This window comes from Lepidochelys kempii, chromosome 9, assembly GCF_965140285.1.
Source record: "Lepidochelys kempii isolate rLepKem1 chromosome 9, rLepKem1.hap1, whole genome shotgun sequence".
NCBI classification, from domain to species: domain Eukaryota; kingdom Metazoa; phylum Chordata; order Testudines; family Cheloniidae; genus Lepidochelys; species Lepidochelys kempii.
The window spans coordinates 43,498,506-43,524,395 of record NC_136388.1 but is presented as its reverse complement, the minus strand read 5'-3'; the positions used below and the strand labels follow the sequence as shown (position 1 = coordinate 43,524,395).

General features: G+C 42.9%; 1 protein-coding gene across 4 annotated transcripts in view; it reads right to left on the bottom strand.

Annotated features, from left to right (window-relative positions):
• The window catches only part of LOC140917371 (glypican-5), a 617,795-nt gene extending 605,754 nt beyond the window's left edge, over window positions 1-12,041 (bottom strand). For all 4 annotated transcript variants that reach the window (XM_073360049.2, XM_073360046.1, XM_073360047.1 and 1 more), the window contains exon 1: window positions 11,558-12,041. In XM_073360049.2, coding sequence (XP_073216150.1) covers window positions 11,558-11,753 — 196 coding nt within the window. In that variant the 5' untranslated portion in view covers window positions 11,754-12,041. The remainder of the gene's footprint in view (window positions 1-11,557) is intronic.
• Window positions 12,042-25,890: the final 13,849 nt, after the last annotated feature.

Sequence of the window (25,890 nt, the reverse complement as noted above, 5' to 3'; positions counted from 1 at the left end):
ATAACTTGTTATATATTCGCAAAAAGAAAAGGAGTACTTGTGGCATCTTAGAGACTAACCAATTTATTTGAGCATAAGCTTTTGTGAGCTACAGCTCACTTCATCGGATGCATAGCTTTCGTGAGCTACAGCTCACTTCATCGGATGCATACAGTATGCATCCGATGAAGTGAGCTGTAGCTCATGAAAGCTTATGCCCAAATAAATTGGTTAGTCTCTAAGGTGCCACAAGTACTCCTTTTCTTTTTGCGAATACAGACTAACACGGCTGTTACTCTGAAACTTGTTATATATTAGGTGAGGCATGCACATAATTTCATCTAGTGGTGCTTCCTACAGAAAGTACTCTATATAATATGAATGAAACGTATTACATCTAAAGAGGTATTTAGAGAACATATAATATGTAAACCAGGATGATTCAATCACATTAAACGAGGATGTCTAATCAAACCGACTGACAAGACTGAAAGACTGGGCATAAATTCTCAGTGTGTCACAGACTTGGCTGCTGTTAAGAAATTAATTCTGATCTATCAAAATACATTTTCCCATAGAAGCAGATGCTGTGCTATACACTGATAAATGATGAGTATCTAATGAAGTATTATTAAGCATATGCCTTTTTTCATGTCATTTTATGCTTTCATGTAATGGGGATCTAATTAAAGTCTTTGCAATACACTGAATTTTGTCTAAGGGTTTTATACACATTTTTACAGATAAGAGAAAAATCTGCTGTATTGTATAGAGTACATTTCACATATATCTTCATTTCTATGATCCTCATCTTCATGCTAGCTTACATGATTAATTCTTATAAAAGCTCTTACTAATTTTGATTTTATTGATTTACATACCGCCTATTACTATGGAAGCTTTGTTTCCATTTATCATGTTAATCCCTTTTTATTAGCTCTGCCCTTTTGGAGAAAACCTATTGCTATAAATAGAAAGAGGGCTAAAGTCTTACTGTACTGTCTGTAGATAAAAAAAAAAACAAAAAACCACTCCTAACATTTCCTACCATTGTTACCACCGGTTCAACTTCCACCATGGGAATGCTAGTGTAGAAAGAACTCTAGATAGTCATCAGCTTTTTAAAGGACCATGTTGTGCAACCTTGGTTTTCAGTAAACTTGTTCTGAGTCTGCGATATAGTACACTATTGGAATCACTAGATCTTAGGAGAATCAAAATAAATAAGCTCCACAGAATCTTCCCAGCTGAGATAGTGGCTCTGTGGCTTCTATCTCCGATAGGTAGTAGATAGATTTCTTCATAGGTTGAGCTGATCCTATCAAGTTGTTATTAAAGACTCTGTGGGAATTCTTCCAACATCTGGACAATATACAGTACCTACCTGTTTTAAGTAGTTGTTAAGCATCTAGAACAAAGGACTGGAGTCCAGTGTCTATAGATATGTCATTCTTGGACAGGATGGACTTGAAGTTATCTGCTGTAACTGTTCCTGGAAAAGGAGCTGGATCTGACAGAGAAGTTCCATCTAATCAAAGACATGAAGCCTAGATATGTCCAATCTTCATCTGAAGAAGCAGAGAAATTTGGCTCAAGAAATATGCAAACCTCACAGGACTAGCTGCTCCTACAGAACTGTCTACATTCCCTTTGTAACTTTTTGGAGGCGAGCAGGGAATCTGTTCTTTTCCCACCATTTCAACAACTGCCTTAACCAGAGGCTTGCTTCCACAGTAGATAGGTGCAGCCATTAACTGCTTGGCTTGAGAGTCAACCTTCCATGACTTGAGCCTAAGCAGAAAATCAAGCTGCAAACTGGAAAAGACAGGCTTCAGAAACAAAGGGCACAAAGACTGATATCTTCTGCAAAATGGGTGTGGACCTTCTGTGCAAGTTTATCTATACATGAGAAATTAGCTCTTGTGAGGCATACTGCTGGTGTGAAAGCAGTAAGTTACAGCGCTCTCATGCATTTTTACATTAAGAAATGTATTCTCACATCCCCTAGGTTCTTTGGCTAGAAATGTCCCACAGAAGGGACTATCACATCTTTCATTAGAAAGGTAAGAACAGCATCTCTCAACCTCACCCCCTGGTTAGTAAAAGAGAAAGACCACTTGATTAGCTTTCATGCACTGACTAGAACCTCTGAGTTTCCCTACTAACTGAGCAATCCCACACAGCTTCTAGGTCTGCTTGAAGTGTTGAATATAAACGGATACAAAGTCCCTTTTCTGAACCTGAAGAGAAATACTATCTAGTCATTCAGCTGCCTTCCTTGGTTTTCTTACCCCTTTTTCTTTCAGTTGCTCTTGCTCAGGTTGAATGTCCAGGCTGGTGGTCTATTTTTAATCATGATCTCCAGATATTAATGAGGATATGGGTAGATGCTATGGATATCATCCCCTGAACAGTCATGCTTAAATTCAGAAAGTGCTCCTTTCTTAAAACCCAAAGTATACCTGCAGAAGAATGAGGAACTTGCTTTCCTATTGGTTTTGAGATGGAATTTCAAAGGAATCTAAGGAAGTTTATAGATTCCAAGGCCAGAACAGATCATTGTGATCATCTAGCATCCTGTATAAAACAGGCCATAGAACTTACCCAGAATAATTCCTAGAGCTGATCTTCTAGAAAAACATCCAATCTTAATTTAAAAACTGTTAGTGATGGAGAATCACCATGACCATTGGTAACATGTTCCAGAGATTAATTATGCTCACTGTACAAAATGTACACTCCATTTCTAGACTGCATTTGTCTAGCTTCAACTTACATACATTGAATCATGTTAAATGTTTCTCTGCTAGAATGAGTGAAGAGCCCATTTTAAAATATTTGTTCCCATGTAGGTACTTATAGACTGTAATAAAGTCACCCCTTAACCATCTCTTTGTTAAACTAAATAGATTGAGCTCCCTGAGTCTCTCAGGCATGTTTTCCAATCTTTTAATAATTTCTGTGGCTCTTCTCTGAGCCCTCTCCAATTGATCAACGTCCTTGATAGGACCCCAACTCCATTGAAAGGCAATAAAATAATAAATAAAGCCTAATTACTTCATTTTATAGAATTTTTTGAAGAATTTTTATAACTCAGAGTATGGACTTGAACTATGGGACCATTTGCTCTTTTCTTTTTGTAACACTGGGAACTTGCCAAATTCCTCAGCTTCTGCTAAAGTTGAGGAAGATGAACCTGAGGATAAAAGGGACAGCATAAATCCAATATAACAAGAGGAGGATTAATTTCCTTTATTATGTTTAGAGGAGAGTCTGATCTGAATCACTAAAACAGAGTCACTTTTTGTTAACCTGAACCAAATGTTCATACAAGTCACAGAGGATATTGATGTTTTCCTGAGGCTCAGGGATAGGAGGCTGGAGACTTCCATCTGTCTGTGGCACACCAATTCCATCTTGATGAGAAACTAAGCAAATATAAACAGATTCTCTGCTTATGGATTGCACCTGGGGAGTGGGGAGGGCATTACAGAGTGGGCAGCTGGTCCCATATGGGCTAGAAATTTATTAAGAGGTGGGGGAAGCAGAGGGAGAGAAGGGAAAATATTGCCACTGGCAGGAGTCCTGCCTGTTTCTACAACAAACCTGGTGAGGTTCATACTTCTAGTGGAAGGTTGGAACCTGAAGACCTGTGAAATGCTAGCTGAGAAGAGTAATGGAGAGAGCGTCACTGATCCCAGGAGCTGCAGGCTGCTGAAGGGCAGTCATTCTGAAGCAGCAGGGAAGCAGGTGCAGTAGCAGCAATCTGAAGCAGACTGCTGAGGCCTCTGGAATAACTGCTGCCTTACCTGAGCTGTCTTCCCTCTGAGTGGGGAAGTTGGGGGATGGGAGGACCTCAGATTCATCCTCCCATTGATCAGAGATCTAGTCTAATCTTTGACTGCTGTGGAGGTGGGGGCACAAAGAAGGAATTTGCTGGAGGAATGAAGAGACCTCAGCAGACACCCTGCCAGCCAGCTAGCTCTATCTTGATCTTTTATAGCTGCTTTACCTCTGCAGAGCTCAGAGCACTTCACCAAAGATGTATCATTATCCCCATTTTACAGTGGGAAAAACTGAAGCACAGAACAACTTGCTCACAGTCACCCAGGAGGACAGCAGCAGAGCTGGGAATAGAAGCCAGGTCTAGTGAGACCCAGTTCAGAGCTTTATCAACTATTGCACGAGTCTGGTCCAGAATCCGTGCCTTAAACCACTAGGAAGAAGCCAAGTGTGTATCTAGTGTACACGTGAATTTCATATACTCTAGGAAAAGGGGACATACTGTACAACAAAGCACCATCCGGGAGCTTTGGCTAGCCAACTGCAATTGCAGAGATTTTCTGCAGAAAACCATGAGATCATGTAAGCAAACAGAAAGATTTATAAAATTCACCTAAAACTTCTGCATCATTTCTAAGCATTAAGGGAATCAGGCTTCAGCACCAGCCACAACTCCTCATATACAACCCTGGTACAACGCTATTGATTTCAGTGGCACTATATCACTGATGAATTGAACGCATGGGATCACAGAGTCATAGATTAGGGTTGGAAGAGACCTCAGGACCATCTCGACCAACCCCCTGCGCAAAGCAGGAGCCCAACTAGTATCAAATATCCGAGTTAGGAGCAAACTTGAATATAAATTACGATTCAGAACAGATCATTTCAGTCACTCACTCTGATGTGGCAAAGCTTTCCAGGGCCAATGAAATGAGTACATTTTGCATCTGGCATACGCCAGTTATGAGTGACTGGCAGAATGCTGCTGTGAGCAAAATGTGTTTCAGTACCACGCCTTTAGCGGTGGGTATTACACAGTTCTAATTAAGATGAGAGAAATAAAGAGCTGAGCAGTAATAAAAGGAGCAAACAGGAAAATAAAGCAGTGCATGACCCATTTTATAATAAAAAAAGGTATATTAAATGGATATTCTCAGACAGCTCCTGCTTAACTCAATGGAAGCTTTGTCACAGATTTCACTTGGAACTGATGCAGTGCAATGTGCATACTGTAGCAGCAAGCAGTTATTGATAGGAATCTATGTATTTCTTATAGCTATTCAGAAAGAGAATCAGTTTTCATGTGAACGCATAAAGTAAATTGTTAACTCATGCCTGATCTTGCTATTGGATACTCAATGTATATCCATGGTAATAGACTAATTTACCAATGTAAAGGTCTGAGATCAGGCTCAGAAGGGTAAAGAAGTTGTAATTAGGACAAATACCAGTCCATGAGCATGGGCAGGGCAACCTGTGTATGTTAGAAGTAATAGAGAAATAAGAGTAAGCATGACAAGGAAGATATTTAGATACTCCTTCACAACAGGCAGGAAGGCAGCCATTTGGGAGGTAACAAATTACTGGAGTAACTATCCCTCCAAAGGTATTTTTCATGAATAGGATATAGATTTAGAGCCCATTTCTTCCAACCTTACTCACACTGTGCAGTACTTTTTCTGGGAATCACCCCAGTGAAATCAATGGGACTATTTCTGTAACAACATGCTAGTCAACAAGATTAAAGGAGACAAAAGTGAGCCTTTGGAGAGGAAGGATGTTCTTGCGGTTAGGGGACTGAACTAGGCATCAGGAGATCTGGCTTCTGTTTCTGACTGTGCCACCACCTCATTGTGTGAAAGTAGGCATGTTGCTTACCTTTTGCCTCAGTTTCCCAACCTGTAAAATTGGAAGAATACCACCTCACAAGGGTGCCGTGAGGCTAAAGATATTAGTGTTCAGGTGACATGCAGATACTGTGATGCTTAGCTTCACAGAAAAGCTTATAAATATGGGAATGTTAAACACTGCATATGTGCAAATGGAATTTAAAAATAAATTCCTAGTCTCACAATATATCATTTACTAGCAGCCCCAGATGTGGAGGGTTTGAGTACCTTGTGGTGTCTAAGTATCAGATTTGAAATATCTTGATCCCCTGGAATCATAGGCTCTTCATTCAAATTTTTAGAAGCACAAATTGAATAAATTCCACTGGTAGCAGGGAAAACATCCCAACCTTCCCTCAGTTTGGAGTAATTGGAATAAGAGGCTCCTGAAAATCCCCAACAGCTCCCTTTAGAATAGGACTAGTGCAGGTCATTGCAAGCGAGTCTTTCAGATGACATCTTAAAAACAGAAGCCTTCTCTGCAGTGAATGGCCCTTAAGGAGATCAAGACATTTTTCATAAGGTAGTGGTTTGCTCAGATGTCCCTGGCCAAAAATTTCCCTTCTCCACACTATTGTGCAGCATGCAAGCGCTCTTCTTCTAATCTACATGTAACTGAATTTCAGTCAGGAAGCGACTTGTGTGTGTACTGCATTTACTGTATAAGGCCATCTCTGCAGACTTACACCCAACTGAGGAGTTCCACTGAAGTCATTGAACAGGAACTACAATTACTTCAGTGGAGCTACACCCATTTATACTGCCTGAGGATCTGGCCCATAGTCTGGAAAGTGCTTTAGGATATAAAAAATTAGTTTAACAGGCACCACCTATAGAAGGAAAATAGCTCCCCCTAGGCATCCTACACCCTCCCTCAGCCTGATATGCAAAGGTGCATCTCAGATTTCTAAGTGCTATTCTAGTCTATTAGGTTCTTGTACTGCCCTCAGCACTATAGTATCTGAGCACCTTCCTGTAGTATGTTAAGCAATGTGACTAACCTCTGTCACATGGGTCATATTCCTTCTCCTATCTTCCCCGCAGGGAGTAAATTGTGTGTACAGTGAAATATTTTGTTTTGGTGGTGGGATCTGGAGGGAAAAGGAGGAATGTTGACATCACACTTCTATGGGCAGGTAGGGTTCTCCCTTCTGCTGGTAGGGAATGTTTGATAACCCCAATATGGCAGGACTGAGCCCATATATTACATCTGTTTACAAGCTTCATAAAAAACATGTAACAGTAAAAGTGACACAGTTGCCTCTTACTGAGATGATCCTTCCCTCAACTGAACTGTAAAGTCCATCACATCATACCTCTGCTGTAATGCCTACAAGAAATCAGCCAACTACAGCTGGCCAGGTCAGAGGGAGACAAAATTTATTTTAAAAAGCAAAAAACAAAAAAAAGCCATTCAGATGATTCAGAACTATCCAATTGTGCACACAGGGCATGATCCAAAGCCACTGAAGTCAGAGGGAACTCTTTCCATTGGCTTCAATACATGTTGGATCAGGCCCTCAGCAAGCCTTTATAACTGCATGACCTTCTTACTGTTCCTCTCACCTCACCCCTTTCCCTCCTAGTGTGCATTACCCTCTGCTGTGTACAGTCTAATTAGATTGTAAACTCTTTGCAAAAGGGACTTTTTCATCCTGTGTGTTCATACAGCGCCTAATACAATGAGGCCTGCAATTCTGACTGAGGCCTGAAAGTGCTACCACAATATGAACGACAAACAATAAAAGAAAGAGCTGGTCACTGTAAAAATAATTTGTGGTTTCCTGCCAGGGGGAAGAAAACCCCACAACCATAAAGGTAACCAAATGAAGAACTGATGTACTGGAAAACACTAATACTTAATTAAGAGGACACAAGATAGAAGGCATTATAGCCTGACAACAGATATTGTTAAGCGGTGGAGTTGGGAACACTTAATGCACAGAGAAGATCAATATTGCCCTTTGTGCACTTCTTCCCTCCCCCTACTTAATTAAAGGGAAACCTCCATGTCAGCCAAAGTTTAAAAGCACATTAACTTTTAAACATCTGTAGCTATTCTCTTCTTTACGTCATTTATTTTTGAGAGTTTGCTAGTCAATACGAACATTCTACGTGAAAGTAGCACACTATGAAGACTACCTTTCCTCTAAAAAATCACGACAGATTACTACTTGACACTACACTGAGAAATCTAACTTCACCATGCACAGGCACACCATCAGGCCATCTCTTCCTTCTGAACACACGCCCTTTCTCCCTTGTTTTGTCTACGATAGTAGGAGTTTCGCAAGAGAATGGAAAACAAACACACACACAGGCAAGCTTTCCATTAATTTTGGAGAGTTTCTTTCAGAAACAGCTTTTTAATTTCTACCCACAGAGACAGTCATCCACCAGCTTGTCAACTCTCTGAAATACTTAGGGGTTAGATCAGAGGGAGGCAAACTACAGCCCACGGGCCACATCCGGCCCACGGGACCGTCCTGCCCAGTCCTTGAGCTAGCCCCAGGCCTCTCCCCTGTTGTCCCCCTGCCCCCGCAGCCTCAGCTCACCATGCCACCAGCTCCTGCCGGGCAGCGCTCAGGCGTGGCTGGCTCTAGCTGGGTGGCGTGGCTGCCAGTCCTGCTGCTCTAAACGGCATGGTAAGTGGGGGGGGGTTGGATAAGGGACAAGGGGTCCCAGGGGGCAGTCAGGGGGAGGTTGGATGGGGCGGAGGTTCCATGGGGGGGGCAGTAAGGGGACGGGGGGTTGGATAAGCGTGGGAGTCCTAGGGGGCGAGGGTGTGGATAGGGGTTGGGGCAGTCAGGTGACAGGGGGGTTGGATAGAGAGTGGCATCCTGGGGGATGATTAGGGGCAGGGGGTCCTAGAAGTGGATGATCAGGGGACAAGGAGCAGGGTGGGGTTGGATGGGTAGGGGATTCTGAAAGGGGCAGTCAGGGGCAGGAAGTGGGAGGGGGCGGGGCCAGGCTGTTCGGGGAGGCACAGCCTTCCCCACCTGGCCCTCCATACAGTTTCAGAACCGCGATGTGGCCCTCAGGCCAAAAAGTTTGCCCACCCCGGGTTAGATAGTTTCATGCATAGCTGAGATGTAAGACACCCCACCCCTTACCATTCTGGGCCTTCCCAGGTTGTAACTCCGGTCACAGCATGAAGAACAGATGCCACTTGACCGACACTTCCCATTGTGGACAATTGGGTGGGGAAGGGAGCAGAGGAGTGAGGAGCCTTGACTCTGTGCCCACCAGCCAAAGAGTAGATTCCTATCACACAGGGGGAAGAAGCTGCTCCACAAAATGGGGTGAAGCAACTTATTCTCCTCCCTAGAGCATACAGGGAGTAAGGAAAGAATTAGGGTGTTCCAGGTCACAATTAATTCATTGGTCTGCTTCTGGGGTGGTGCAGATATGAGCCACCTTTTATATGGGACAGACGGGAAAGTCACAATCTAGCACTAGGGAAACAGAGGTATAAGAAATGCTTCTTTTGCAAAAATAACCTGGCATATTTTAGGAAGCAAGAAAACAGGTTGTGTCCAGACAAGTCTCATCGCACATTTCATTAGCTTTTATACGTATCCCTCAGACCCTTTTGTAGTGCCTACCTACTCCTGGTGTCCACTATTTTTAGCACAAGAGACTACTAAAATAGCTCAGGTTTTCAAAACACTGCTCCTATGAATCTCTTTGTGTCACAAGAACTTTTATCCACAGATCTCAAAGTGCTTTACAAGGAGAAGGAAATTACCCCCTGCACTGATTCCACACAGTGGGTTACAAACACATGACTTGCAATAACGGAACAGTCCATCTGGTCTAGTATTCTCTCTATGAGAGTGGCCAGCACCAGCGGCCTGATCCAAACCCCAGTTAAGATTATGGGAGTCTTTCCACTTCAATGGGCTTTGGATCGGACCCCAAAAGATTTAGAGAAAGGGATAAAAAACAAAACAAAAAAACCCAACCTAAGTGGACATTTATGCAATTGCATGTCTATAGCCTTAATCACTTCCTAACCATAGGCAGTTAATAGTTGACTTATGACCTGAAACACCAGGGTTGACAGTCCTTATGCCTTTTGATCCTAGCTCTTTGTATTATATTCTTAAAACATAGGCATGCTATAGTCCTGCTATAGTCCTAGATATAAGCGTCCAGATAGATAGATGATAATTCATATAAGTATTTAACCATTGACGCTACAAAACTCTTTGCCTCTGCAATATCCGGTGATGATGAGTTCCACAGGTTAATTATGGACTGTGCATAAGAGGTATCTTTTAATAGGTTTGTTCTTTAATTGTGTGCAAAGCTAAATAGAAACACCTGACCAATCTTTTCCATACCATTCATTAATGTACATGGGATAAATATTACAGATACAATATTAGCGATGTAAAAGCTAGGTTCTGTTTATTATTCTATACCTCCATGTTGCCTCTTATTCACCTCTCTAAACAAAACAGTCCTAACCTTTTCCCCAATTCATCTTGCCTCTGAATTAGAAAATTACCATGCATCTGTTTAGAGAAAGCAAAGAAAAAAAATCAAACTTTACTTTATACTTGATAAGAGCTCCCTGTTGACTCCATTATGCATCCATTTTCTATGTAAGGGATTCTGGAAAATGTTGCAGTCTTAAGTCTTTCCCAGACATCACAACATTTTTTTTGAAAGTTAAAAAACGCGGTGATGAATAGGAAATTCTCAGATCTTGTTTTCATACCATTTTAGTGAAATCTGATGTATGGAGACAATCAATGAACTATATTAGCACACTTTTTTTAAAAAAAGGTACTAGCAAAAGCACAGCTGCTACTTCTAATTATAAAAAAAGTTGCCTTTGATTTTAATATGTGCCAAATGTATCCAGTTTTGTCCTACCTGTGATCTAGTTAAAAACTGGTGCTATAAAATCTTCCACTTTGCATGAATGTAGCCGCAAAACTGTATGGGTCAAATTCTCCAGTGAAGTTAGGTCAGGAGATAATTTGGCCCTATAAACCTAAACCACTCCTAGCCATGCGGCATGGTGCAATGTATGTCCTCTTCTGTGGCAGGGACCCAAGAGACTTTGGAAGTCTTCTCAGATCCAGAGAGCCACAGTGATTTACTGAGTTCTGAGATTTGTTGCAATAACAACTTCTTGGAAAGTAAACACAGGAGTGTAAAATGGAACTGGAAAGAGCTGAGCACTAAGACTTGTCAAGGATAAAGAGTATCTAGTATCCTTAGCTCTGTTTTGTTCCCTGTCTTCAATCTTTCTCAGACATCCAAAAAAGTTGATGTTTTTGTTTTGTATTTAAAAGCCACATGGACCACAACAGTCAGACACTCTCAGATGCTTTTCTGAAGGGAACTTTCTAAGGGAGGTGGGAAAAGAGATCTCCACAGTGAAAATGAGTCATGAAACTTTGTCGCAAAAATGTACGTACATTTAAGTTTTAGTTGGCACTGTTTCCCCCATTTGGCCTATGATCGCTGCCCTTTCCTCCACTGAGAAAAATGCATGGGGCTGGCATTATCTGCCCAACTTTGCCCCTAACCTGTGCAAGGGTGACTAAGAGAAAAGTTCAACCAGTTCTTAAAGGGGACACTATCCCCAAATGCCTTCATGTCTCTGAACTATTTGCAGGAAAGTTCATCTGCTGTTGTCCGCATCTATTTAAACTCCATTGCATCCTCCCACCCTCCTTCTCTCTGGCTTGGGGACTTTAGGTCTCCCCCTTGTCTTGATGTTGATCTGGGTGCTGGTTAGCCTCTGTCCAGATTTCCAAAGAAGTTTCCTTTAGGTTTTAAAGCGTGTCCAGGCGGGAAAACTTCAGAGCCCCTGCTCCCAAAGGAGCCTGGTGCAAACGCGGGGTGGCTGGGGAGGGGGAAAGGATTAAGAGGACAGTACTGACCAGCAGTGGGCACATCGGGAACCAGCTTGAGGGGGCCGATCTGCCGGATCTGAAACGCCGTCCTCACTTCGTGGCAGCTGGGAGACTTGACTGCAGAGACCCCGCCGCACAGCCCAGCAGCCGCCGCCGCCGCAGCGAGCAGCAAGAGCCCGAAACGCTGCCGGCTCAAGACCCCAGGGCTCCTGTCACCGGCCATTTCCACATTCCCCCCGGGGGCAGAGCCAAGCCAGGGACCGCAGCGCGCCCCCCGCTAATCAGTGCCCAGGAGCGGGACCGGCCCCTGGCGAAGTTGCGAGCCGCAGGAGACTGGGAGCGTCTTAGTCCGCTCGGGCACCGAGCGCTGCCGCCTCCGAACGCCGGCACCAGCTGAGCAGCCTCGCACGTCCGAACCCCGCGACCAGCTGCGCTCGCGTTCCCGCCGCCTGCCTTCAGGGAGGGCGCCGGGCGCTCTTGCTGTTGCAGCCCAGCCCCACTCGCTAGGCAGGGTCTGGGAGGGGAGCAGCGGATCTGCTCATTGGCTTGTGCTATAATTAGACTTAAAAAAAAAAATCTGGAGGGAGTCTCCTTTAAAGCCGCACTGTCTGCAGCTAGTGGGCAAGCTCGCCGCCAGCCCAGCCCGCTCGCTCGCTGTGTTAGCCGCCCCGGGGAGCCCCCACCCCGCGCTGAGCGTGCACAATGGGCCGCTGGGCGACTCGAGGCTGAGCGACACGCCCTGCAGTGCAACGCCCAGTTGGCCCCGGTCTGTCAGAAAGCTAGGGTACCCAAACGTGGGCCACGGGGAGAGAAAGCACTAGAGAGGCACTCCTGCCCCACCGAAACCCACGGCAGATCTGCTGGGCTTCAGTGCGGCAAGGATCCCACCGTCGGGGTTATCCTTCCTGGGGGCTGGGAGCTGGGCAGAATCTGTGCGAAAGGGACGCCACCAAACCCAATAGCAGGAGAAAGGGAAACGCACTCAGGCCAGACTTGTAAAGCTCTCTGTACACTGGGTAGAGAGATACCCCAGGAGTAAGGAGCGCTTTGACAAGGCAGCCTGGTCCTCTGTAAGGCATGGGACTTTGAGGAAGGAGTGGGAGCCCAAGTGTCTTGGCGCTGCCACTGACTTCCTGGGTGGCCCTCAGTCAGTCACTTCACCGCTTTCTGCCTCAGCTTCCAGAATTACCATAATCGACTTGAAACTTAAAATCTGTGCCAAGCACTCTGAGATCCTCAGCTGGAAGGAACTCTGAAAAAAAAAAAATATTTAGTATTGTTTATGTATAAGTTTTGCTGGATCCCATGCAAAATGCATGGCACTCAGATATAAGGATGGGGCTATATAACCACCTAGATAGCTCCACTTCAAACCAGGCCAAAGTCTGACTCCTGAGTTCCACTTTAACTTCAGAGTTCCAGGGGTGGGGGCACAAATCCACCTGAACAGACAAAAGGGATGGGGTGGGCAGGAGGAAGGCTTTCTGGTCTTCAGAGTCACTGGAACTTTTAAAAAAAATTTGCAAAGTGATACATGGAATAACATCTGACAGCCTCTGTGGCTTATAAAACCCCAGCTATACCATACAGGTATCAGGGACCTTTGAGTAGGATCAATTTACAGCAGGGTTTCCAGAGATGGGGAATCCATACTAAAAGGAACACGTTCCCCAGGGGAATGTAATGCCTGGTTCCCAAGGAAAATAGATGTAAAGAAGAGGGAGGAAATAGTGTTTAATGACATCACTAGATTTAAAAACAACAACAACAAAAACCTAAGCTCAGTAGGCTGGAAAATCCTGGGTGAGTTTGCTTGTTTTATATTCCAAAAATCCATATAGAGGACATTGAATGCCAAAGGAGAGTCCTCAGGAAACAGTTTATAATAATGACCAATAGACACTATTGTAGACAGGAGTACCTTTAATTTCACACTCAGGAAATCCATACATTTCTCTCTAGTGCTAATAGTCAGTTCTTGCAATAACTCAGTAGCCATTTAAATTCTATTGCAATTATATAGTTTCTCAAGCAAAACAACATTGAGAGTACATTGCAAACCCATTTGGTGCTTTAGATGATTCCTGGAGGCATTAAAAACACATAAACCAATAAATCTGCCTGCAAATGTATCAAGTGTCAGGAAGGGCTTTTCCTGCTAAAGGTACATATCCATTTATAAATTTGTTAAAACAGAGTTTACATGCTGACTGTGTTACCAAAATAAACTATTTTTTTGTTTTGGGTCCTGATCCCATATTACCTATACAGGCAGAAAACTTCCAATCCCCCTGCTATTTGCCAGACACGCTGAGAAAGATTCTGTGTGTTTCTGAAGAGCTGCACTGTTGAAGGTGCAGCCCAAGTGCAGTGAGAAGGTGGCTACTGTGTGAAAGAGACCCTAACATAAGTCAGAGAAGCCCTAGCCAAGCATTATAGCTACTCCCCTTCTCAACCCCTAGTCTGGGTCTTGTAAGGTGATGCAGCATAGACCCTGTGTTATCCCTATGCTGCTCCTGGTCTGGAGGACTTTCCCCCAGCCCCTTGTGGCCTCTATGCACCACTGGAGAGTATTGGGGCTTTACATTCCCATACATGACTTCTCTTTGCCTGAGACCCTAGTGTGCAGTAGCAAGTTCCACTGCCATTGTGGTTTTCTGTAGGCTTTGCTCAGGTTGCAGGAGTTGCCCCACAGTGTTCTGCACCCATGAAAATGTTTAGGTATTCCCAAAGCACCAAAAGAAAAAAAAAAGTCAGTAATTTGAGCTAATTTGCATGACCATGCATGCAGAGCATGTTATAAACTAGAAGAACTAGCTTTGTTTGAGGCCATTATGTTTGATTTTTTTTAAAATAACTTGTAACTCTCAATAAGTTTTTAATTCTCTGAAGGAACAATAGGGGAGCCCACCTGTAGCTAATTTAACCTTTATAAATTCCCATAGGTGGTAATGAAAGACTGAGCAGCTTAATACCGTAGATCAGTTGTCTTTGTTATATTTCAAAGGTGAGGAGTGCAGATCCTCTGAGTTTTTTGCCTTTATTAACTTTTTCCATCAAGTCAGTTATAGATTTATTCTTACCAATTTGATTTAAAACACTTATCATGCAAACTAAAATCAAGTAAGAAAAAGAATGGCTCAACCACTTAAATGACCCTAGCCACATGAGAAAAGCTTGGGTAACCCCTCAGTTCTGAGCTCCAATTATTATTTATTTGAATTGTAGTAGCTCTAAGAGGCCCCAGTTGGGGATCAGGACCTCATATTATGAAAAGAATTTGCAATCTAAGGCCCCAGGGCTGTAAACACATATGCACATGCTTAATTTTAACATGGGAGTAGTTCCATTGCCTTCAGTGGAATTGCTCTCATGCTTAAGTGCTTGCAGGATCGAGACCTAGATATAAGATGAGAGACAACAGGTGGATACAAAAAACAGACAGCAGAGCAGGAAGTAACAGTGAAATAATTATTATCATAATAACCTGGGGTCACATCCACCAGGTTATTATCAAGTGTGTGGGTTTATGAACCCAAGGAAAAAGCAACGAGTTAACCAGTGTTACATTTTGTTTAACTTTGGGACTGATCCCTAGAAACCTTATTCAGGCAATGTTCACATTGATTTCAATGGGAGTTCTGCCAGAAAAAAAAGATGACAGGATGATGGATCTGTCCAATAATTTACTTGACAAATAACAGCATTATTTGCCATATACAAACTATATGAATAGTGTCTGATCATTTCTATTTAAGAGCCTGAGGCATCTAATTCCATGGAATTTTTGCCATTGTCTTCCAAGTTGGTCAGTGACAGAAATGACTAACTGTTTTCTAATGTGGCTGTTAATCAAGATGCCACATATTCATATGCTGAGACTGTTTTTGGTCTTTTTCTGGGTGTGTCAAATAGCTTGGTCTCGATATATATTTTCTAAATGCATTCTCATTTTGTTATAATAAAGCCATCCCATCATAACATATTACTATTAAACCACAAAATATACTGTTAAGAGCCTGAATTACGCACATAAAGACAAAGAAAATTCAGAGCTGGAGTTACAACTATATGTCGTCTGGGTTATTACAGTACATAAATTGTGAATACACATTCAAGTTTCTGAAAGCTTTGTAATAACCAAGCAGGATAAGGTGAATTAAAGATGGTCCATTTTGGATATCTATATTTAGTTTTACATCTGAATTTCTTTTCTCTGCAGATAAAAAACAGTCCACACACATTATATGAATGTAGCTTTTTGCCACTGATTTAAATTGTATTTTTAAATAATAAAATAGTATGCCAATTTTTATAGTAGATGAACATTTCCTGGGCAATATTTAGACCTCGTAGACCATCATTAGGTTCACTGTCTGAAGACATATAACTATGTAATTGACAAATTGAAAACAAATATACAATGCCATTAGTCTATGTGCATACTAGTTGGATGGTGATAATCATCAGCATTAATAAATACTATCGTGTAATATGTGCTGATATATTTTAATTTTTGCTCTCATTTACACTGATGCAGAGCCATTAAAGCCACTGAATTTATGTCAGTGGAACAGCCAACATTATATGCTCCACGTCATATTATTTTGTTGCTAGTCTAACAATAAGTCTCAACTAGTGTTTACAACAATAGTCTATCATATTGGTGCTTAAATACTGAAGTGATTGATGCCTTACAAATCATAGATTTGCCTTTGCAATATGCTAATCATTCCTGTGAGATGCTGAGGAACCTCAGTTCTCACTGACTCTGAGGGTGGACTGAGGGTGCTCAACACTTCACAGGTGTTTCAAGATAGAGCCCAAATAACTTCGGTTCTGATCCGGCAAAGCACTTCCATGCGTGATCACCTTTGAGCACAGGAGTAGGGACACTGCCTCACAGGGAGTACTCCGGCGCTTAAAGCTAGGTGCTTTTCTGGATTAGAGCCATAGATAATATAAACAGATATTTAACCAAGCAATTTACATGACATTCTGGCTACTCTGCAGCCGTTTGCTTGGAACTATCACAATTCACCTCGTCAATGGATATTCTTGTTTTTTGTGTAATGCATATTTACTAAGTTAACCACAAAGCATTATAGCACAGAGTATCAGATCAACCCTTAGTACAAAGAACAGCAATATGAATATATGAAAACAGTCCATTCTGGCCCTGATCCTGAATTGCCTGAGCATCTAAGATGACTAGTGATCTCATTGGGAACTTTGAATATGCAAGACAGGATCAGGATCAGGTTCTGCATGTCCATGGACTCAGTCATACTCCTATTGAAGATACTGGGAGTTTTGTCAAGGATTTCAGTGAAAGCAGGATCAGTTCCCATACATTAAAAACATTAAAGGTAGGCATCAATTCTGAGACAGGCTCCAACTGTGGTGGACCCCTGAATCTTCAGTGGGATGGATTCTGAGTGGGCATGGGAGTCTGTCCATGCTGGTTTAGTTGTGGGATCAGGCCCTTAATGTGCATTAGCCAGTCCATAAAACTGAATAACCTAACCACTTATTTTATTTTTGGAGGCCCACAGTTCAACAAGATGAGCATCGGAGTGGTCCCACTGACTTCGGTGAGACGCTAAAAGTAAAGCACCTGCAGAAGTACCTTGCTGAATCAGGGCCTAAACACCAAAAGAGCGAACACCACAGGCAAATGTTCACATAAAAACAGCCGAAGATGTCTTTGGGCTTGTCTACGTGGAGAGTTAATGCATGGTAAGCCTCAGTGGGCCCTGCAACCACACTAAAATATGTATACATCAAAGCTCACTATGGAACTTTTAGTGAGTCAGAGCAAGGTCCATACGGCCAGTTAGTGTGAAGCAAGCTGGTGCAACGTAGGCACACACCTCGGCTTGCTGCACACTAAGTCTCCATTTAGACAAGCCCTTTGACCTCAAAGAAGTACTAAAACTTCGTTTGTAACCAGCAGTAAGCTTGATACATTTTTCTTTTTCCATTTCTATAATTTACAGTAAGCAAGGATTTTTAGGGGAAAACCCCCCAAAGTTATATATATTTTCTGGAGGTGAATCAGAGGGCCATGTTTCAATTAAGGATAAATTTTAAGACTGAGTTCTAAACTTCTCAAAATGGACTTTTCAATATTAAAAGCACTCAATCGTAAGATCATCCTTAACTATATCAAGGCTAGCAAGCACTGCTCAAATGTTGTGTCTGGTAATTTACTAGAAGTTTTCTATCCTGTCAAAAATGATGAACGTCATGAAATTCTAACAGAACAGAAAAACTGTCGTGCTCTTTTGGCTAGGGATTCCATTACCTTCTCTTCTCATTTACCTTCAATACTTCTGTGAGCATAATGGAAATAAGTGTTTCCATAACATGAATTGTTTCCTGTGCTGTATGAATTCCACATGGAAAAATGTGCACAGTCCTTTTTGATGGTCAAAACATAGTGTTACTGTGTTCTCATATTATTCAGGGGATATTTTCCCTTTACTGGGCATTACCAGACCAACCTGTCCAAATGCTTGCATGAAGAGCAGCTTTTGCACTTACACCTTTTTGAGGTTAAGAAAAATCAGTGCCTGAAAGGCACAGGTCTTAGCTATTCAGTAAGGCTCATATGTTCTATTTAGACCACCACCAACAAAAATCTATGAAAGAAATTCTAACAGTATAAAAACCCAGCAAAAGCCAGGACATCCTCTTATTAAGCTTAAGACTAAAAGCCTGGCCTTGTGCTCCAAACTAAGGGCCAAATTTCTTCTCAGTGGAGTTGGCCCAAGGCACATGCTATGTGTGGTGCTGCACAGAGCTCCACTTTGTCACCATTCACCTATTATCTCCTTCTGTGTGACCCTCCACACACATATCCTCCAAGGTGAACATGAAGATTCAGCTTTCCTGTGCCAAATTCCCCTACCAGCTGCCAGAACATTTCCTCCCTGGTCCCACAGTGCCAAGCAATTGGGGCAGTTGGATGGTGGATGCTGAAAAAGAAGGAATGGCTACAAAGCAAGAAGGGAACAAGACTTTTCCTGGAACAGTCTGAATTGCATTAGGTTGGCATGTACTGAGACAAGCAAAGGGACTTGGTACTCCATATGGTGGAGGGAAGTGTTTGTGACAGCCAATGAAGATTTATTGTCTTGATTGCAAACAGGCAAAGGTGAGATAGACGAGGAGAATGTATGTTTATGAAGTCCTTCATCTCTGGGTCACCACTTATCTCCCCCCTGTTGCTAGTGACCAAAGGACATTATCACCTGACGGTCCATGGGTGGTCTGTGTGAAACAAGTTGGGGATCTGAGTCTAGTCACCAGCAGAAGAGTGCTTATGTCACAGAAACACCATCCCAAGGGGTACTCTGGTTGCAAGTCTCATGAGAGATGCCAGGGACTTAATGGCCATGGTCACTGAGCCACCTTCTCAGCCAAAACATGGGTGTCAGTCAGAGCTGAGCTGCAATGCATGTGTAGACTTGGGAAGGGAACATAGTAAATAAATAGGAGTTCAGTCGCAAGTGTTACTGGTCTGTTCTATTCAGGTTCTTAAGCTGCCCCTGGTACTGTGGTATCCAAGCACCGATAAGCATTAATAAAACCATGGGCCTTGTCCTACACCTTTTATTCACATGGGCTAGATGCTGATTCCTTTCCTCTTGTTGAATAGCACCTTATTGTTGGAATAGTCCCACTGAAGTCACTGAGAGTACTTGTGGAATATGGGGCTATACAACATGAGTAAAAGTATCTGAATCTGACCCTTGTTCATTTTCATTTACTTCGATGGGACTAATCATATGAATAAGGGAGACAGGAATGGTCCTCATAGGGAGATAAATCACTGACCAACTGTGATTCTTCCAGAAATTCCCCCTCCTACAGACAGCATTACTGAGAATGGTATTATAGATGGGGCAAATTGGTATATTAGTAGTGAATACTGTATTATCATTTTAAGTACATCCTCCCCTAAGACACAGTTCTTGATGGAATCACTTCCCGTGAGCTCCAAATTCAATATTTAACTGAACTAAAAAATGTAAAGGGAAACATACATCTGTGTTGTTCATTGATCTCAGGAAGCACACATACTGACATATGGTACCATATTGAATATGTCATTTTTAACCACAGGACAATTTAACCCTAAATGTACATGATAAAAATCTGTCTCACATTTCTGATAGCCTATAAAACAAATGAATGGCTTTTTATTCCCTTCCCCCCCCCCGCCCCCAAGTAGTAAAATAATTGGTTCCTATTACAGGGAAATTGCAGCACATTGGGATTAGTTTGTTTGAAGTTGTTTATGAAGTAGCTAAGCATGTAAAACCGACTGATTTTTCTAAAGAAAATATTGCTCCTAAACCAGGTGCCTGTTGCATTAAGGAAATTCACCATCTAAATTATTAATCCCTAAAAAAAATTAAAAGATGGCATAACACAACAGAAGTGCAAATAGCTTCATAATATTTGTAATAGCTTTTTCTGGCAGAACAAAATGCTCTAACTTTCATTTGTCAAGCTGGACACTCAGAAAAGGGGGTTTTTCACAATGTGTCAGAATTTGAATTTAATTAAAACTAATTGCTTGGTGTACTGTAAGTGATGCACTGAATTTTCAAATAGCTGAATCAAATAGCTGTTACCATGGGATGGATTTACTCAGTGCTTGGTCGCTCCCATGCTGAATTCTTTTTTTGCCTTAGTTGTATTGTTTGAGTTGTTTGTCTTTCCTCTAGCTTTTTACATTATGCAGAAGGTCATCGGTACTGCAAGGTTCATAGTTAGGATCAACACTTTATTATCAACATATGATGGAAACTCTTCCTAGGAGATAATTAGGTTATTGAGATAAATGAGCACACTTGAAATTTCATATTCCTGCTCACACTAGAAACCAACTTTCGGCTCTCATTTTGATTCTTAGCAAAACGGTACTTGTCTACTATTCCAAATGAATGTACTTAGTGAATGGTAGTGTGTTGTGCATCAAATTAGCATATGACCTGTGCTAAAGTAGATCTCTGTCTGCAGACAGTAGTAGTAGATCTATAAGCATGGATGTGATCCAACCACTAGAGGGAAACAGAGAGAGAGAGAAAGAGAGAGAGAGAATGAACATCATGACCCTACCAGGTTAGTTGCCAATGCACTCTTGTATGCAGTGGCAGAATCCCATCACAAGCCGACATCAATGCATGAGCATTAGTGGGTATGAGTTTGCTCTCCTTTCTAGTTTTCTTCTTAAACATCTGGAAAGGATTTAAAGCCAGGTTTCTAGGATTGCTGCGGGCTCACGTCAATACATTTAAATACCTTATATCTGCTTAAGTGATTACATTTTTTGGCATGAGGACATGCCATTATAAATTATCCCTTACACTCTACACTAGTCCAGTTTCCAGGGGTCAAACCTTGCCTATACCCACTGAGTACTAGCTTTGCTTGTGCTCCATGCGTAGAGGATGATTCTGTTTCAACTTGACTCCACAGAGATCACCTGGACAAAACACCCAAGCTTATTGTAGGGAGACCTGTGAATTGTTTTATTCTTTTAGGGTGGTGGGTTGCATTACAATAAAGAATGCTAGTTTGAGTTTCAGACCAGTGTTTACTGGTTACAGTCTGCTGAAAAAATTAAATCATACTGATTCACATGTAGAAACATGCAGAGCTTCACAAAGTTGATCAAACTTCAAGCTGTTTGTTTCATGATACCCCTAGTTAATTACATAATGAAGGACAGTGACAGACTGATGGCCTGGAGGTTGGAGTCTCAGAGCAGGACTGGTACAAATAAATGCTGAAAAATGCCCAGGAAATGTGCTAGTCAAATATTAACACATAGTTGTCGAAAATAAAATCCTTATAAAATATACATGTAGGGAAGAGTTTGTTCTAATTAGTATTCAATTTTGTTGATTTAAAACAAAGTACTGCTGCATCTAAAACACGCAATATTTGCAAAAGAACTTATTGGGGGAGAAATCTGCACCTTCGGGGAAACCAGTGAATACTTTTGTTTTCACTGAACGAAGAAAAATTCAAAATCAAATTCTGTGATACTGGTGTAACTTCACTGTCTTCACATTTTTCCTCTAGTCACAACAGTGCTTACCCCATTAGCCTTAAATGAGCTTGCACAACTATCACTGACAGCATAACCTGAAGACAATAGGTGTAATACAGATAAATCTGCGTATTTTAGGCCATGATTTGGCCTGCAGAACCTTTACTATTGTTCATGATGCACAAGATGGAAACGTTCCAGCACGACTGTCACAGCCCTGGGGTGAGTTTCCACCACTGCCAGTTCAAAATTGTATCTTTTTACTTGCAATCTGAGAAAATGTGATCCAGAAATCAGTGAGAAACAGTGTATGTGGAACCCCATAATGCCATTTGTACTGAGAAGAATTGCACTTTACAACTTACTTCTTCTGGCTAGCCTTCTGCTAACCATCATCTCCTGCTTTCTTGCCTTCCACACAAATATAAAACAAACAGCACAAAATGGTGTTATAAACCCACCATTAAAAACCTGGAACTGAAAAATGTTAGCCAACCTGAAATGCAAGTCTCATGATTTTTTTAAACCTAAGTACTCAACCTAAATATTCCTGCTGGGCTTGCTCACAACAGGAAAGCCAGAGATGTCAATGGGATTTTTCACAGAAGTAAAGTAAATGGGATTTGACCCTTGAGCCCCAATCCTTCATTGGGATCCACTATCTCATCACAAAAAGAAAAAGAGTACTTGTGGCACCTTAGAGACTAACAAATTTATTTGAGCGTAAGCTTTCGTGAACTACAGCTCCGATGAAGTGAGCTGTAGCTCACGAAAGCTTATGCTCAAATAAATTTGTTAGTCTCTAAGGTGCCACAAGTACTCCTTTTCTTTTTGCGGATACAGACTAACACAGCTGCTACTCTGAAACCTATCTCATCACAGACTCCCATGGAGTCCTCCTGACTTTAATGAGACTTTGCACCATTGCAGGGGTCTATGCAAGCAGATCTTGGCTTAGGAATGGGGCCTTAAATTGTAAGCTTATTGGAGCAAGTACCTTAATTTCCTCTATCTGTCTCCAGAGTTCCATGGTACGTCTATGACCCTGGAGAAATTACAAATATGATAACTCCTCCTGCCTAAGTCCTCCTCTCACAATCCTCTCTAACTCCTTCCAGAGCTTACTCTTCAGTCCAGGATTTTGAACAGACACAAGACTTATTACCAGCTATAGAATTTTTCCAGTGTATGGAAGTCACCCCCTCTCCTCCGACACTGCAAGAAAACGTGAAGGCCCTTAGTGAGTGTAAATTAACGCTGACATGAGCCGTCACATCTATGATGGCAATAGGGAGCTGCCTGGTGAAGTGAGTTTTTATATATATCTAAATCAGAGCATCTACTGCACAAATCAAGCACTCAGGAGACATTCTTAAGATTTACAATGCACCCTGCAGGACCACGGGGCCATAAAGCTATGAGCAGATTACACACCATCTATTCTCCCTGTTGACTTGCAAGACTTCTTAGAGAGAATGGAGAGTGACAAACTGAGAGGAACCTTTACCAGTACTTCCTGATGTAACAGAGGTTTGTTTTACTTTGAAGTACAGATCGCTGTGGTGGCAACAGTACAATTCTTACACAAAGTTTGGGCTTTTCTTTGAAAATGGATGCTATGGGACAGACTGCATGCTGGCATCCACCCTATGCAACACCACTGAAATTACCTGAGGGTGGGGAGTTAGACATGGGGCCAAAATTTACACCAACAAATCTTTCCCCCATTCTTCCCTACACAGGAGAACTGAAATTCTGTGAGTGCTTTTTTTTAATGTCAACTATGGCCCTGATCCAAGTCCTATTAAAGTCAATGGAAAGACTTAGCCCTGGCGTACACTAGGAGTTGAGGTCGAATTTAGCAGCGTTAAATCGATTTAACCCTGCACCCGTCCACATGACAAAGCCCTTTTTTTCGACTTAAAGGGCTCTTAAAATCGATTTCCTTACTCCACCCCCGACAAGGGGATTAGCGCTGAATCGCCCTTGCCGGGTCAAATTTGGGGTACTGTGGACGCAATTAGATGGTATTGGCCTCTGGGAGCTATCCCAGAGTGCTCCATTGTGACCGCTCTGGACAGCACTCTCAACTCAGATGCACTGGCCAGGTAGACAGGAAAAGGCCAGCGAACTTTTGAATTTCATTTCCTGTTTGGCCAGAGAGGCAAGCTGCAGGTGAGTGCAGAGCTCATCAGCAGAGGTGACCATGCAGAGTTCATCAGAAGAGGTGACCTTGATGGAGTCCCAGAATTGCAAAAGAGCTCCAGCATGGACCGAATGGGAGGTATGGGATCTGATCGCTGTATGGGGAGAGGAATCTGGTCTATCAGAACTCCATTCCAGTTTTCGAAATGCCAAAACCTTTGTCAAAATCTCCCAGGGCATGAAGGACAGAGGCCATAACAGGGACCCAAAGCAGTGCCGCGTGAAACTTAAGGAGCTGAGGCAAGCCTACCAGAAAACCAGGGGGGCAAACGGCCGCTCCGGGTCAGAGCCCAAAACATGCCACTTCTATGATGAGCTGCATGCCATTTTGGGGGGTTCAGCCACCGCTACCCCAACCGTGTTGTTTGACTCCTTCAGTGGAGATGGAGGCAACATGGAAGCAGGTTTTGGGGACGAGGAAGATGGTGATGATGAGGTTGTAGATAGCTCACAGCAAGCAAGCGGAGAAACCGTTTTTCCTGACAGCCAGGAACTGTTTCTCACCCTGGACCTGGAGCCAGTACCCCCCGGACCCACCCAAGGCTGCTTCCTGGACCCGGCAGGCGGAAAAGGGACCTCTGGTGAGTGTACCTTTTAAAATAGAATACATGGTTTAAAAGCAAGCATGCTTAATGATTAATTTGCCCTGGCATTCACGGCCAGTACAGCTACTGGAAAAGTCTGTTAACGTGTCTGGGGATGGAGCGGAAATCCTCCAGGGACGTCTCCATAAAGCTCTCCTGGATGTACTCCCAAAGCCTTTGCAAAATAACAGCCTTATTCCGTCCACCATGATAGGACACTTTACCACGTCAGGCCAGTAGCACGTAGTCGGGAATCATTGCAGAACAAAGCATTGCAGTGTATGTTTGCTGGCGTTCAAACAACATCTGTTCTTTATCTCTCTGTGTTATCCTCAGGAGAGGGATATCATTCATGGTCACCAGGTTGAAATAGGGTGCTTTTCTTAAGGGGACATTCAGAGGTGGCCATTTCTGCTGGACTGTTTGTCTGTGGCTGAACAGAAATGTTCTCTGCTGTTAGCCACGGGGAGGGGGCAGGGACTAGTCATGTGGTTGGGGGAGGCAAAATGCAACCTTGTAACGAAAGCACATGTGCTATGTATGTAATGTTAAGAGCAAGCTTTACCCTGAAAGAGTGTACCCATTGTTCTATAAAATGTGTCTTTTTAAATACCACTGTCCCTTTTTTTTTCCTCCACCAGCTGCATGTGTTTCAAGGATCACAGGATCTTCTCCTTCCCAGAGGCTAGCGAAGATTAGAAGGCGAAAAAAACGCAATGAAATGTTCTCTGAGCGCATGCTGTCCTCCCACACTGATAGAGTACAGACAAATGCATGGAGGCAGACAATGTCAGAATGCAGGAAAGCACAAAATGACCGGGAGGAGAGGTGGCGGGCTGAAGAGAGTAAGTGGCGGGCTGAAGAGAGAACTGAAGCTGAAAGGTGGTGGCAGCGTGATGAGAGGAGGCAGGATTCAATGCTGAGGCTGCTGGAGGATCAAACTAATATGCTCCAGCATATGGTTGAGCTGCAGGAAAGGCAGCAGGAGCACAGACCGCCACTACAGCCCCTGTGTAACCAACTGCCCTCCTCCCCAAGTTCCATAGCCTCCTCACCCAGACGCCCAAGAATGTGGTGGGGGGGCCTCTGGCCACCCAGCCACTCCACCCCAGAGGATTGCCCAAGCAACAGAAGGCTGGCATTCAATAAGTTTTAAAGTTTTAAACTTTTAAAGTGCTGTGTGGCCTTGTCCTTCCCTCCTCCACCACCCCTCCCGGGCTACGTTGGCAGTTATCCCCCTATTTGTGTGATGAATTAATAAAGAATGCGTGAATGTGAAGCAACAATGACTTTATTGCCTCTGCAAGCGGTGATCGAAGGGAAGTGGGGAGGATGGTGAGCTGACAGGGAAGTTGAGTGAACCAAGGGGCGGGGGAAGGTTTCATCAAGGAGAAACAAACAGAACTTTCACACCGTAGCCTGGCCAGTCATGAAACTGGTTTTCAAAGCTTGTCTGATGCGCACTGTGCTCTCCTGTGCTCTTCTAACAGCCCTGGTGTCTG